At 43.7% G+C, this 14,677-nt stretch overlaps 1 protein-coding gene and 1 non-coding gene across 2 annotated transcripts in view; one reads left to right on the top strand and one right to left on the bottom strand.

Moving 5' to 3' along the window:
- HERC1 (HECT and RLD domain containing E3 ubiquitin protein ligase family member 1) overlaps positions 1 to 14,677 on the top strand; it is a 161,069-nt gene that overhangs the window by 69,791 nt on the left and 76,601 nt on the right. The window contains exons 24-29 of the mRNA XM_056115813.1: positions 740 to 791; positions 8,215 to 8,483; positions 9,643 to 9,858; positions 10,851 to 10,971; positions 11,206 to 11,443; positions 11,565 to 11,752. Of these exons, the coding sequence (XP_055971788.1) occupies positions 740 to 791; positions 8,215 to 8,483; positions 9,643 to 9,858; positions 10,851 to 10,971; positions 11,206 to 11,443; positions 11,565 to 11,752 (1,084 nt within the window). The remainder of the gene's footprint in view (positions 1 to 739; positions 792 to 8,214; positions 8,484 to 9,642; positions 9,859 to 10,850; positions 10,972 to 11,205; positions 11,444 to 11,564; positions 11,753 to 14,677) is intronic.
- Positions 12,729 to 12,935, bottom strand: LOC130024999 (small nucleolar RNA U3). Its single transcript, XR_008792635.1, has one exon. It is a non-coding gene; the product is annotated as a small nucleolar RNA U3 (small nucleolar RNA).

Here is a 14,677-nt window from a genome sequence, read left to right as displayed (position 1 = left end):
ACTGGCTGCGTGCAAGGCAAACGCCCTACCGCTGTGCTATCACTCCAGCTGGAGCGATAGCACAGCAGTAGGACATTTGCCTCGAAAAGTGTCAAGTAATACATAAATAAAAAACTTTTATTTATATTTTGTGGGTATCCGAAGCTGTGCTCAGGCCTGAAAGCCCCTCTTGGTGACACTCGCCAGTTGGGCTGGCAGTTCAGTGAAGGATGGAGGGTGTTGGCCGCTGGGGAGCACGCAGGCCACCCTGGCAGGGTCCAGGGCCTCAAGGCTACGGCAGGTGCTTAGGGGACAAGATTTTAAAATATCTTAGAGTACTCTCAGAGGGCTTAGGACTATGTTCTTTCTGTTCGTGAGAATTCATCTTTTTCGCCCAAGCGCCTGTCCAGGCCCGGGGGAGTTTGGGAGGATGGAGGAGAGGGGGAGGAGGTGTGATGTGTGAGGTGTGATATGTGAGGTGGACTCGCATTCCTGAGATCATACTGTGAAGGAAAAAGGCAAACTGAAAACAAGACAAGGTGGCAACAAAAACTTGTTTGACAGTGTTGTTAGGCACCTTGACTCTCTGCTTTAGCATTTCACAGGGGTGTGGTTGTGAGTGTCTCCCCATCTCCACCCCCAGCTATTTTTAAATGGCTTTTGGAGACATGTGTTGAACCATAGTTGATTTCCTGTACTTAATACGCTATGAAAGTTTTTCATGGTTAAATTTCATTGTTTGTTTTTTACTTTTTACTAGAGTGGAAAACGAAATGTCGATCTGGATTTGGCATCATCCCATAGAAAGAGGGGTAAGTATGAAGTAGCAAATACTGGGTGCAGCTCTTATTTATCGTATGTGTCTAGGTCTGAGTGTCACTGAAATGTTAGTACCAAACCTACTAAGAGGAAGATAATTTTCTTTAAGATATACATACTCTTAAAATCTGGGAATTTATTGGGATTAATAATCTGTTCTGTTTCTAATTAGTTATTGCTTGACTTTTTAAAAGTGTTACGGTGGATTTGGGCCGTAGCCCAGTCGTACAGCATTTATCTTGCACAAGTGCTCAACACTTGAGTTATCCCTGGCACAACAAAAAGAAAATTTTTCTGGAACTCCAGGATAATGATGCATGACTGTGGAAGGGGATATACAGAACTTGCATATTTTAGCTTATTACAGCTGCTACAGTGTAAATAGCACAACCAGAAAACTCCGTACCCGATTCATTACCCATATGTACTTGCATACACTCTTTGAAAGTGAAAGATTCCTGTGTTTTTCCTTATTACCTCTTAAAATAAAGCTTATGACTTATCTAATGTTCTATTTAAAGTTCTGAAGAGGAACAATTTTGGAGTATTACCATGCGTTCCTCTTGTTTGTTAGAACCTCTGTCATAGTACTATAGTTAATTTTTGCTCATATGTACCAGCAGCTTTCCAAATAGCTAGAAAGACTAGCAATTACAGATAAACCCAGGGGTAACCCAAAACTTTCAAAATATTATTTTCTATTAATTGGTACTTTGGTTAATGTGCCACAGCTGAAAATTTGAAATGTTAAAAACTTTTTGTTTAAAATATTGCCACTCTGGGAAATTTTCTAAAAAATTAGAAAAAAAATTTCCATATAGTATCTTTCACACTTTATACTAAAATTATTAATTGGCTATGGAAAAATCAGAAATGAGGAAAGCTGAGGAATGAGAGAAAGAAATGTGCACAAAATGTTTTTTTTATTTTTGTATTTATAGTTTACAGAAATATGGCAGTATTTTATTCTTTAGTTATAATTAAGATACAAGTCATTTGTCTGACATATTAGGAAGAAAGGAAATTGTAAGGAAACTGTAAGGAAACAAAATTTTTGAACAGTGGTTGGAGAGGTAGTGTAGTGGGCAGAGCGCTTACACTGAATGCGGCTGACCGTGTTCAATCCCCACCACATCCGGTCTCCAGAACACTACCAGGAGTGACCCTGGAGCACAGAGTGAGGAGTCAGCCCTGAGCATTGCTGGGCATGGCCCCCAGACAAAAACGAAACAAAAATTGGGGACATATTTGTCTTCTGAATTTTGCCTAACAGATGAATATTTCTGCTAAATTTTCTGTTAAATAAATGGACATCGATCATATGGTGCTATGAAGAAGTACTGAATATCATAAGGGGTCAGGCCTGATGTTTAACAGTTTTTTATGTATCAATTATATTTATAATAATCCACTGACTAAAAGTACTCTTATTTCAAATATTTACAGGAATACAAATTAGAGATTCAATCATATGACAGAATACTCTTTCAAATTAGAAAAGCAGCATCTTGGTACTAAGAGTACTTAGTACTTTGGGACTGGAATGATAGCACAGCAGGAAGGGCCTTTGCCTTGCACGCAGCTGACCTGGATTCGATCTCTGGCATCCCATATGGTCCCCTGAGTGCTGCCAGTAGTAATTCCTGAGTGCAGAGCCAGGAGTAAACCCTGAGCATCGCCAGGTGTGACCCAAAAAGAAAAAAAAAAAAAACAACGAAAATAGCATTTTTAATCTTTAAGTTAAGAATAACCTGGAATTAGAATATAAATTACCTAGAAGAAATTAATATAACACTTTATAATCTCCTGCTTAGACTTGCTATTTTAGCAAAATTTTAAATAATTATCCTAATAGCAGATGTGAATTTTCTATAGTTTTAAGTCTAAATAGGTATAAATGAATTAAGCCTTAATCAAATTTTATTTCAGGATGGACCATGTTAAATCCAAACATTAAATTGTTGCCATTTAACTTTGCTTTGTTAAATGACCTTGTGGGAGAAGTTTTCTTTTTAAAATCACCCTTTTAGGAAGTTATAATAAGGAAGCAAATTAGTGTTAGCTTTTTAAAAATTTTTATGATATTAATATAGTACAGATTTCTCCTAGTAACCAGTATATTTTAATATAACAGAAGAAAGTTTTCCTGATGGCTTTCTTCCTGGGGATAAGTGACTGGAATGTGGAATTATTTCAGAAAGAGCAGTAAAAGTAGTTACTTTTCGGTCTTATCCTACGGTCTTATCCTGTAGGTCTTATCCTACAGTTATCTTATCCTACGCCTAGCCAAGTATACATTTAATAGTCTTATTTTATTATAATGCATTTCCTTCTTTAAAAGAAATCATTGTAGGGGCAGGGCAGGAGCGATAGCACAGCGGGTAGGGAGTTTGCCTTGCACACGGCCAACCCGGGTTCAATTCCCAGCATCCCATATGGTCCCCTGAGCACTGCCAGGAGTAATTCCTAAGTGCAGAGCCAGGAGTAACCCCTGTGCATCGCCAGGTGTGACCCAAAAAGCAAAAAAAAAAAAAAAAAATCATCGTTAAAAATACATTTAATGTCCGTGAATACTGTAAGCTTGAACACTGTTGTGATTGTATTCCCTAAACTAGAATAAGAGTCTGAGGCAGGAGAGGTAAGGACAGGGCTTAGGTGAGGCTGGAGAGACAAGTAGAGGTCTAGGTGCTTGCTTTGCTCACACTGCCTCTGGCTCAATTCTCAGCACCACGTGTTGCCCCCCCACCCCCCACCCCCCAAGCACTGTCAGGAGTGATCCTCGAGCATAGAGCAAGAAGTAAGCTCTCACTGTAGCTGGGCATGGTCTAAAAACCAAGTAATGCTTGTTTTTACAAAGAAAGAAAATACAGTTAGGTTATTTTCAAGAGAAAATATAAGTGTTTTACCTTCACAGTCCTTTCGCATTGTATTGGTCTCATTAATCCTGAGTTTTTAAAAGCCCAGTAACAGAAATTTGGGAAAGATATCAATGTTGATATTGACATATTGAGAGTTTCTTGTGAAACTCAATGGGTGTATCAGTTGCTGTTAGTAGTTGTATAAACTGCTTTTATTATGGCTCCAAAGAGGGTAGGCCTCGAGGCCTGCTGTGGGTAAGTTTGAAGTTCGGCCTTGGCAGGGCTGGTTCCCTGTTCTTGGGCATTAGTTGTTACCTCTCCCCTTGCTCCAGCTAATGCCTCAGTCCAGCCAAGTCTTGTTCCAAGAAAGCAAATATGGTGAGAAGGAGTCGAGCAGATTTAGTGAAGAATCGCTGAGCCAGTTGTTTAGTCTTTTAGAGGCATCAAAATTCTGACACCCCAAATTCATAAATCACCTTAAAAAGAAGCAGGTCACTTATATTTCTAAAGATTGCATCATAGGCATTATGAAATTTATATTCCTTATAAGGTTATGAAGGTTATGAACAGGTTATTACATATACCAACCATGGCTGTATGCACTTAAACATATTAGTTCTTTGATTCTCATACTAGCTTGTTGCCACTATTGAGAAGAACCTCCCAAATACTTGGCATTTTGGTTCTTTGCTAAATACATAAAGGATTTGCTCTAGTTGTATAAAAGTGAGTATGTACCTTTATTTAAAGGTAACACCTTTTTACAGATACTTAATTTCATTTTTATATGTAAGCTGTAGGTGATAGAGTAACAAATGGTGAATATATCAAAGCAGTCATTTAAGAAGCAGCATCAGAAATCTGATAGTTTGTAATTTTATTTTCACCTTGTTAGGTCTTTATTGTAGTGTGTAAACACTAGCGCGTGTCTTTCATGTTTATAGCATGTGTAGTGAAATGCTGCTTTGGTTGTGCAACTCAAATGAGTTTGTATACAGCACAAATGTCAATGTCGCCTGTATCAAATGTCTCCTTTTGTCTTCTGATTCTCATGTGGTAGTGTATTTACTCCTTTTTGGCCAGTTGAGCCCCAGAAAAAAGAAGAGCTTCAAGCAAGTACACGATGGCATGTTTAATTTTTTTCCCCCCGTTTAGCTTGCCTACATATTTTATGATTTATAAAGTATGTATTGTAGCTCTGCCATGTTCATTTTGAAAATTCCATCTAAGGACTGATGTTGTAAGGACAAGTAAACAATCTCAAAAAATTCTTATTGGACTTTATATTTTCTTTGCATAGTAGTGAGTCAATACTAAGCAAGAATTGGACTTGATTGCAATTCTCTGTAAATACTTGATAGCTTTTCAGATATGGTATTTTCTACATCTACACAAAACTACAGAACAAATCAAAGCGATCAGGTTGTTACGTATCTTAAAAAAATTGAATTTTTTGTTTCTAATTTCCATACTGCATTAAGTTTTGCATTTCAAAGTAATTTTTATGTAAGACCAAATATTTTGGTTAGATGTATTCATCCTGATGCTTTTAGATAATGCCTTTCCTCCTTTTAGTTTTCCTACTTTTCTAAAATGTTTTATTCAAAGTTTGTGTTGTACACCCAGTACCTTGTATTCTTTTGCATTATGGGCTGGCTGTTGTGGGTATGGTCTGACCCTGAACTGCAACCCTTCCCAGAACTTAGCCACACTCGCTCCGGAGTTTCTGTGCAGTCTGTCACTGTGTGCATGCAGCAGAGTTGAGTAGAAGCACCTGAGACCATCACGACCCTTAGACCCTCAGATACTCGCTCTCTAGAGGCCCTCGAGCTGACCAGAGGGCCATTGTGCTACCTGCGCGCCAGCTGCAGTGCTACAGGGCACCCTGAGCCCAGGGCCAGTGTTGCTTCTAAGTACTAGCAGATGTGTCCCCTCCATCCTGCCCCGCCCCCACCCCCCCCACCCCCGCCCAAAATAACCATCTCGCTCTGAACAAGAAAAATTGTTGACTTCAATTTTAAATCGCAGAGAGTTTCATTTGGAGGTTGGCCATCCATTTCAGAGACTTATTTTTGGAGTCTTTTAAGGCAAATTGGTATTTGTAGATTCTTCGTAGTAGAGCATAGTGCAGACTGGCAATTGGAACGCCCATGCATAAGTGAGGTGTGCGTTCATTAGCAGTGGGGTCTTCAACACCATCTCCCGTAAATCAAGGATTTAGTGTGACTCATCGCAGTAGTTTTTTCCTCCATAACTTCTATTTCATCAGTTGAGGAAATTAGAATAGATAGTCTTACTTTTGTGTTTCTGTACACATTTTTATTTTCATTTTGAAAAGTAATTTATATTAGAAAGCAAGCATATTTTTATTATGAAATTTTATTATGAAACAATAATAGACTGAGTACAGAGTTTCTGAAACTGTAGTTTATAGTTTTTATCCAAGACTGGATCCAGATTCAGTATATGCTTGTTGCTTTATTCCTCTGATTTTTCCCTTTTTCTGTTGTATTTGAAATAACAATCCGCTTTACAACTTGAGGGATAGATCAGGTTGGTGATTTTTCATATTTAGTGAACTGAAGATTCAGTGTCTTTGAATCCTAAGATCCTTGCTAAGAGATTAGAAAGATAGGGCGGTGGATTCTTGTCAGTCTCTGGCACCGCATGAGCCCCTGAGCGCTGCCAGGACTAACCCCGAGCACAGAGCCAGGAGCAGAGCAATAGCTAACAGAGGAACCCAGTGTCACCCCCCAACCCCGCCCCCCACACAGAAGAATTCTTGCTAAATTCTTTACCTTTCTAGACTATTTTAATAGAACACTTGTACAGTAGCTCATAGTTGCTTTATAATGTTAGCTGCCTATATTAAATTTGTTTCCACTTGAAGTCATAAGGTTTTACTGAAATCAGTATAATAATAAAAAATATTTTTTTCACTCAATATTGTGTTAGTTTATGGTCTCAATGGGTATCGGTTTTCCCAAATTAGATTTGGCACTTTTCCCCCAAAATTATCTGGTTGATGTAACAAATGTAATTTTTGTAATGCATATTTTACTGGACAATTTAAGATGCATTCTTGATCAAGAAGTTTGGTCTAGGGCCAGAGAGATAGCACAGGGGATTGGGCACTGGCTTCGCACATTTGCCAACCAGGGTTTGACCTCTGGCACTCCGTATAGTTCCCTCTCTGCAGGTATGATCCCTGAGCACAAAATCAAGAGTAATCCCTGAGCACAAAACCAGGAGTAATCCCTGAGCACATCCAGGTGTGGCCCCAAAAAGGGTGGGAGGAATTTGGTATATTCACACAATATGAGAATACAGCAACCCAAACAAGCTAACTATGACTGCATAAAGTAATATGAATGAATATTAGCAGTGTTGCATGAGCAGAAAAGAGCCGGCACAACAGAGTCTACCTGGAAGTAGAAACAGTTGGAACTAAGCAGTACTTGCCACATATAAAAAGAGCAAATAGTATTTAACAAAGGAATAATTAACCCAGGCAGGGTTAGCATAACAAAAGCCTAAAGGAGGAAGATACCAGAGGAGACCCCCTGGAGGAAAGTAACTGTCAGTTTTTAAGTTCCTCTCTTCACATTTATTCTACATAAATATGGGTCCCAAAGCAGTCCGTGCATGGGCCAGATGGAAGGTTACAGAGGGCCAAGGACGGTGATGAGGCCATTTAAGTGCTTCGTATAAATTAAATAAAATTTTTGGCAGGAGTCATAAAAAAATGGGCATTTATGTATTTCTTTAGAGCTAATATTGGCAATATGCTTTGGATAGTTACTGCTGTGTTCAAACATCACAACATGTTTTGCTGTCTGATGTAGGGCATTTTACCTGGAGATTGTCTCCTGGCAAAACTGATGATTTTACATTGATTTCGTAGAGAACTCATTTGATAATGGATCTTGAATATCCTTGTCACTGAAGCTCTTGCTTCTTCTATGAAGGAATTCTATAACCTCTAACAAATAAGCATATAACAAGGTGAAAGTGTTCCTTATACTGACGAAACTCAAAAGGGTGATTTGTGTCTCCTTATGTGTAAGTTTACTTGCCCTTCTGTGTTCCATTTTAGTACTATCTCATTGCAGATCTAGAGATCCTTTGCTCAGCCTCACTCTTTGCAATGATAGTGTTAAATTAGACAAAGTTACTTACAGGTCTGTTACCAAGAGTGGCCTCAGCGCTAGCCTCTTTGTTCATGAATACTCTGACCTCCTGCCGTGGCTCATTACTAGCTGAGCATTGGGAAGCACATCCTGCCTTTTCTCTTGGGCAGCCTGTTGCATACATGGCTTATAGAGATGCTGCTCCATCAGGCAGGGCTTTTCTTGTATTTTTCACATTGCTCTGGTTTTTTGTTTGTTTTTACCAAAGCATTTTGCTGCAATTCACGTCCAATGCATGCATGTGTCCAGACATGAGTGTCCATTTCTCACCGGTTGGTGTGGTAACACGGCAGCCCTCATCTGCTTTCAGCGCTGCTGTCCTCCTCGCTTGCTGTTGATGTGTGTGTGTGTGTTCCTCTCGTGTGTAGGCCTTTTGCACAGTCCCTTGGACCCCCTGAGCAGCTCTTGGGCCCGCCTGAAGCAGAGCAGGGACTGGCTGTGCAACTCCTCCTGCTCCTTCGAGTCCGACTTTGATCTTACCAAGTCTCTGGGAGTTCACACTTTGATAGAGAATGTCATGAGCTTTGTGAGCGGAGATGTGGGGAGCGCCCCTGGTTTCAAGGAGCCCGAGGAGAGCATGTCTACCAGCCCACAGGCGTCCATCATCGCAATGGAACAGCAGCAGCTACGGGCAGAAGTAAGTGGCTCTGTCACTCCTCTTGATAGATCTTCCTTTCAGAAGGACTGGGGCAGCTCAGACTCGCCACTGGGTATAAAGTCACACGACAAACTTCCATTTTCTCCTATTCCTTGCCTCCCCCTTTCTTCCTCTGTTGCTTTTTGATGTCACTTTCTTAACTGAAACAGCGTGATATTTTGTTTGAAGTGGAACAAAGTGCATTTTTCATTTGCTATCTCAACACACGTTATGATGCCTTAACCGATAAGTGTTTGCTTATTTCACTTGCTTGTAATGAAACTGGCTGGTTACCATAGGAGTCTGCTTTTCAGTCTTCAACTTGACCCATCTGGCTCCATTGAAAGGGCTTATATGCAGTACAGTCGTAATACTGATGGATGCTAAAATAAGTGACCAAAACTGAATGCCAAAATAGTTTCAAAGTATCTCGTCTCAGACTATCTCTTTCAAAATGTTCCTTCTTTACTATAGTTTTAACACGTCTCCAGGTTCTTTGCTACTCGTCTGTGCAGGAGGCGAGTCTTCCCTCTACATAAGGGTAAAGGGACTGACTCAGGGCTGACAAATGAAGTAGGCGGGGAGCGCAGCGAATTCCCATTGTGGACACATAGCAGACACTCCCTGATGCATTGACCAGGTGACAGTGGGACTATCCTCTGGGGACTTTCCCTTCGAGTTTTATTTTATACATGAAGAAACATCCTGAGGAATGAGTTTCTCAGAACCGCACAGTCATGGAATGCTGTAACTGCAGAGTCAGATCAGCCCTCACCCCTTGTGCTGTGTAATCTCTCATCCTGAAGCACATCTAGAACCGTTCAGAGATTTTTATTTTTAAGAAGTTGTAATGAAAGGCAGTGGTGGGAAGCTCAGTGGATCAGAGGCGCAGGCTTTGCATGCAGATGCTCAGGATCTGAGCCCTGCAGCTCCCTGAGCAATTCTGGGGCCACTCCCTCTCCCCAGCCCCATCTAGGAGCCGCCCCGCCCTGGGCCCCAGCAGGTGTGCCCCCAAACAAACAAACAAATAGCCCTACTGATGCATTCTTCACACTGAGAAGTGTCAGAATTTTCTGTGTACAAATGCCTTGTCTGACATCTTTCTATTATTTCTTAGTTCAGTGAAGAATTTAAAACATGTCTCCTTCATTTTCCCCAGCTCCGTCTAGAAGCGCTTCACCAGATCCTGGTGCTGCTGTCCGGGATGGAGGAGAAGGGCAGTGTGTCGGCTGCTGGGAGCAGGGCCAGCCCAGGGCTCCAGTCATCCGCACTGCTCACCTCCGTGAGGCTGCAGTTCCTGGCCGGCTGCTTTGGTCTTGGGACTGTCGGACACTCGGGCAGCAAAGGCGAGAGTGGCCGTTTGCATCACTATCAGGTGCGTGGTGGCCCGTCACCACAGGGACTCCTGGCAGGGCATTGGGAGTCTTAGACATCTTTTTTTACAAGGTTATACATGATGAATTTCCTTATGTTTAAGATTGAGGTTTCAAAATAAATACCTCTAAAAGACTCAAAATACAGCATCGGTGCAGATTCCTGCGTGACAGGCGTGTGGTCTGGATGAGTGGAAGTCTGACACTTGTCCTGTTCGATTTATTTTTATTTTCCTGGATCCTTTTGGCTAACTTTTAGTCAAATGGGATAGATGCAGATTTGAGTTAAAATTGGGAGGGGTTATTTGAGAAGGTGGGTTTCAAGAATTTGCATTTTTAATCTGATCATTTTACTTATTTTCTCTTGATTGCTTGAAATTTTTTTTAAAAAACGTTTTCTTTATCCAGTTAGGGATTGTGAATACATTTTTAAAAAGGGGCAAATGGGAGCCTCAGAGATAGTACAGGAAGTGCCTTGCATGTGGCTGACCCGGGTTCCACCCCTGGAACTCCATATGGTCCACTAAGCCTGCCAGGAGTGAGTAAGTCTGAGCACAGCTGGGTGTGCCCCCCAAACCAAATAAAAACACAAATGGTATCTCTGCATGGCCAAGGATAGAATAGGATTTTACCCTTGAATGTTGCATTTAAGGAACATTAAATGCAACTGAATGTTGCATTTACTCATGTTGAGTTTGGCACACCCCTGAAACATAAAATGTTATAATACATTCTTAAAAAAAAAAAAAGCTGGGGGGGGGGGATGTTGTCTTTCTGTCTCCTATATTTAGAGAGGAAAATTTAGTAGGCAAGGAGGAAGATTATATAGATTCAAGAATCATCAAACATCTAAAATTAAATTTGTTGTAAAACTTAAGGTAATTGGAATCACCACAAGACCCTAGCGTAGACTGAGGCTATGCTGTTAGTGCTGTGTATGTCAGGGAGTGTCATTGCCATTAATAGAGAAAGCAAATTCTTGTGTGTCTCTCAGGACGGCATCAGAGCGGCCAAGAGAAACATCCAGATGGAAATCCAGGCGGCCGTGCACAAGATCTACCAGCAGCTGTCGGCCACCCTGGAGCGAGCCCTACAGGCCAACAAGCACCGCATCGGTGAGCACCTGTGGGAGTGCCAGAGTCCAGACAGTGCGAAGCCCTCAGCTCCCGTTAGCCGTGTTGCTCTGTCCCGGCTTCTTACCTGACCATCTGAGGCTGTGTTTCAATTTCTGTACCCCCCCCCCGCGCCTCCCAAAAATAGAAATTAGTGCCCTATGTATTTTGAGTCTGATTCATTCGAGTCAACGCTTTGTGTCTAAGAAGCTTCTCGACTCCCTTTCCTTTGGACAGAAGCTCAGCAGCGCCTCCTCCTTGGAACGGTCTTCGCGCTGAGCGTTCACTACCAGCCCGTGGACGTGTCCTTGGCGATCTCCACTGGGCTGCTGAATGTGCTGTCGCAGCTCTGTGGCACGGACGCCCTGCTGGGGCAGCCCCTGCAGCTGCTGCCGAAGACGGGCGTCTCCCAGCTCAGCACGGCCCTGAAGGTGGCCAGCACGCGGCTGCTGCAGATCCTGGCCATCACCACGGGGTGAGCTGCGCCCCGGGGTTGTGCGTCCTGCCCCGGGGGCCCCATCGTCCCTTCTCCCCTGTGGTTCCATCGGGCTCTGCCCCGCAGCCCCTCTACCACGCGCTTTCCCTTCCCTCCGCAGGACGTATGCAGACAGGCTGAGCCCCAAGGTCGTGCAGTCCCTGCTGGACCTCCTGTGCAGTCAGCTGAAGAGCTTACTGTCCCAGGCCGGCGTGCTGCTCATGGCCTCTTTTGGAGAAGGGGGAGAAGAGGGGGAAGAAGAAAAAAAAGCTGATCCGAGTGGAGAGACGGAGAAGAGAGATTTCAGAGGTATCCCAAACCTTTTCCTATCATTAGTTACAATGTTTGTTTAGTGTTTTTTTTTTTATGGGGGGGGGGTTGGTTTGGGGCCACATCAGGAAATGGTCAGAGGTTCCTAGACTCTGTGCTCAGGAGTTAGTCCTGGTGAGGCTCGGGGACTAAACAGGGTGCTGGGACCAAACCCAGGCAAGCACCCTACTATCATGCTAGCCCGATTTACAATTCTCTCTGTTGTGTGCATAGTGAAGTGTACACATCTTTTTGTTGTTAAGCATGAGAGGATTTTTATTTGTTCACTTTTTCATACAAATTCATGTGTCTTAAATGTGCTTTTGCCTAAGCGACCCTTTCAGTCTGGGGACCCTGATAAGAAACCCCACTACCCACACTTGAATCAGCCCACCATGGTGGTCCTGGGTCTGGAACCTCAAGGTCTAGGTGACTGATTTCCCAGGAGTCTTTTTCTTTTTCCTTCTGGGCTTGGCTCACACCAGTGCTCCTCGGAGCTGCTCCCGGCCAGGACCCCAGAGTGCTCGGGCTCTTCACGGACAGCATGAGCTCCAGCCCTTAGCTCCATCTCCCTGGCTCTGGGTTCTGTTTTCTTTACCTTGGCAGTAGTTCAGCTTTATTTAGCATTCATTAATTTTGTCTCTCTTCTGATCTCTTGTAGATCTTTTAACTTAGGTTTTACTCAGTTCCAACATTCCATTTAAGTTTTGACTAATAGGACATGAAGTGTTAGCAGAGTTCTTCTGCAGGGGTGGGGTGGTTGGGTCGCGCTGGGCATCCTCAAGGCTCTGCTGTCCCACCTCTGGTCTCATTGGCCCTTTCCCTCACTGGGTTTCAGCATTGAGAACAGAGTGAAACGTGAGAGGGTTGTACTCCGGCCCGGCTGTTCTGTTTCCCAGTTTCTAACACGGTTCTTGAGTGTTCTTAGAGCTCTAATACGATCTTCGCTCAAAGCTCTTATTTTCCCCTTCATAAAACTACTCAGATTGTATCTTCTCCTCTCTCTCCCAAGGGAAGATAAGAATGATTTTCAGTGAGAAAAGGCAGTTGCAAAAACAACACCTAGAAGCAGCTTCCCGCTCAGGAGAGTATAGTTTGGCCTCTCCTCGTGGTGTCAGGGGCTCTACACAGTCAGAGAAACTTTTCTGAAATGAACTGTGAAAACCCCTGAAAGTAGGGTCTCCACTCAGCTTTAAAGAGCCATAGTGAATGCTCTGACAGCTGAATTCTTCCAGATTTGTACTATATAATTAATTTATTTTTAAAATGTTGTGACCTTTCTAGGTCTAATATATTATCACATTAATAAAATCTGAGAGCTTTGAAGTTTTTTCTGGATTAGAGAGATGGGAGTGGAGTGTTCATGCAGACAGCAGGGGCGACTCAGATGCATAACATGCAAACATGCTCTAATGCAGCACCTGGTGGCAGTATGTGTTTGCACACGGTTTCCCGCCAGTCTGAGGGTGTGGGTAGCAGGAGAGGTGAGCAGAGTCTTCAAACCTGCTGGTCCCCAAGACAGCACAGCCTTTAGAGACTGAGACCCAGAAGCACCGTGTCTGGGGGAGTGTTGGGGTGACAGCACCCACATCACTCCTGTGGAAATGCCACACTAAGGCCAGTCATACGGGGACCTCCCACCTCTGACCAGCAGGCCTCAGCCACAGAGGATGAGGCAAACACACAAGGATGAGGCAAGCTTTGGGCTCACCTGGGCAGCTACCTCGGAACTCACGGGCTACCCATAAATTCAGGACAGTGTTGCTTTTGAGCATAGCATCCTGACAGTTCTGTTTCGCTCTTGCCTAGGCTGACTCTACACTGTTTGATTATGTCCTTTCCTGGGTGGGGGTCTGTTTGCCCCATTATTCTCTAAACCCTAAGCTTGTTCACACAGGGGACTATCCCAACCTTGGGTTTTTTGTTCTGGGGACAGCTTCTCACACATTCCCCCCAGGTTGTCAGAAAAGGAGGCCTTCATACTCTCTGTCTTTATGGGGTGCCTGGGATTCAGGGTATTTCTGGCAGTGAGCAGGTATTAGAGGTGGGCACCCCAGACATTGATCCCACAGAATTCCTAGAACACCTTCCTGATGCCAGTGGGGTACCCTGGGGACTTAGGTGAAGTGGGGCAGAGAGAGACAGCAGCCTCAAGAAGGGAATCTGCTGCTTCCTGTCTGTCTGTCCATCTCTGCCACCTGGAGAACGACTAGGGAAACTGAGGGCTGTGAGCCTGCTCCCTGCAGGAAATGGAAGGCAGCCCTGCACCTTAAGGCGGGTGGAGGGGGTGGTTGGAGAAGGGGGGTGAGAAAGAGAAGAGAGGAGAGACGGGGGGTGGGGGGAGAGAGAGAGAGAGAGAGAGAGAGAGAGAGAGAGAGAGAGAGAGAGAGAGAGAGAGAGAGAACAGAAAACAGAACACAAACTTCTCCAGCCTGGAGAGGGAGCCCCATTACACTTCCCAGCATTAGCTATAAAGGTGTTGAAGTCAGTGGCCCCCCTGGGGGGGGGGCTTGTGTCAGTCAAAGAGCAGAGTCACTTTTTCCCCACCCGCTTCTGCCATCCCAGGACCGACTGGGAAGTCTGTGACTCTGGATGGAGCGAGGATTTGCTCTTTGCAGGAAAGGAGATTCAGTCCCAGGCCTTCCCCAGGGTTTATAGGCTCTTATCTTCCTCCCAGAAAGGAATTTCAGGAGGAGATGAGCAGTAAAGTAAGAACAGATTTTATGTGGAGGTGTTTTAGAAATTTAGAAAGGGGAAGGAGAGAGAGAAAGTGAGAGAGAGTGACATGCTTAAGGGAGAGGGCGGGCTTCTCCAGAAGTGGGGAGAACCTCAGTACACGTAAGGGGGAGATGCGGGCAGCACACGGGCTCAGGCAGCTTATGGGCCCTTCCTTTGTTCAGGGTGGCCTTAAGGGGTTTTTCCAAC

The sequence above is a fragment of the Sorex fumeus genome, unplaced genomic scaffold, assembly GCF_029834395.1.
Source record: "Sorex fumeus unplaced genomic scaffold, SorFum_2.1 ptg000029l, whole genome shotgun sequence".
Taxonomy (NCBI): Eukaryota; Metazoa; Chordata; class Mammalia; order Eulipotyphla; family Soricidae; genus Sorex; species Sorex fumeus.
Note: the sequence above shows the minus strand (reverse complement) of the source record. Positions and strands in the feature narration are given on the sequence as shown.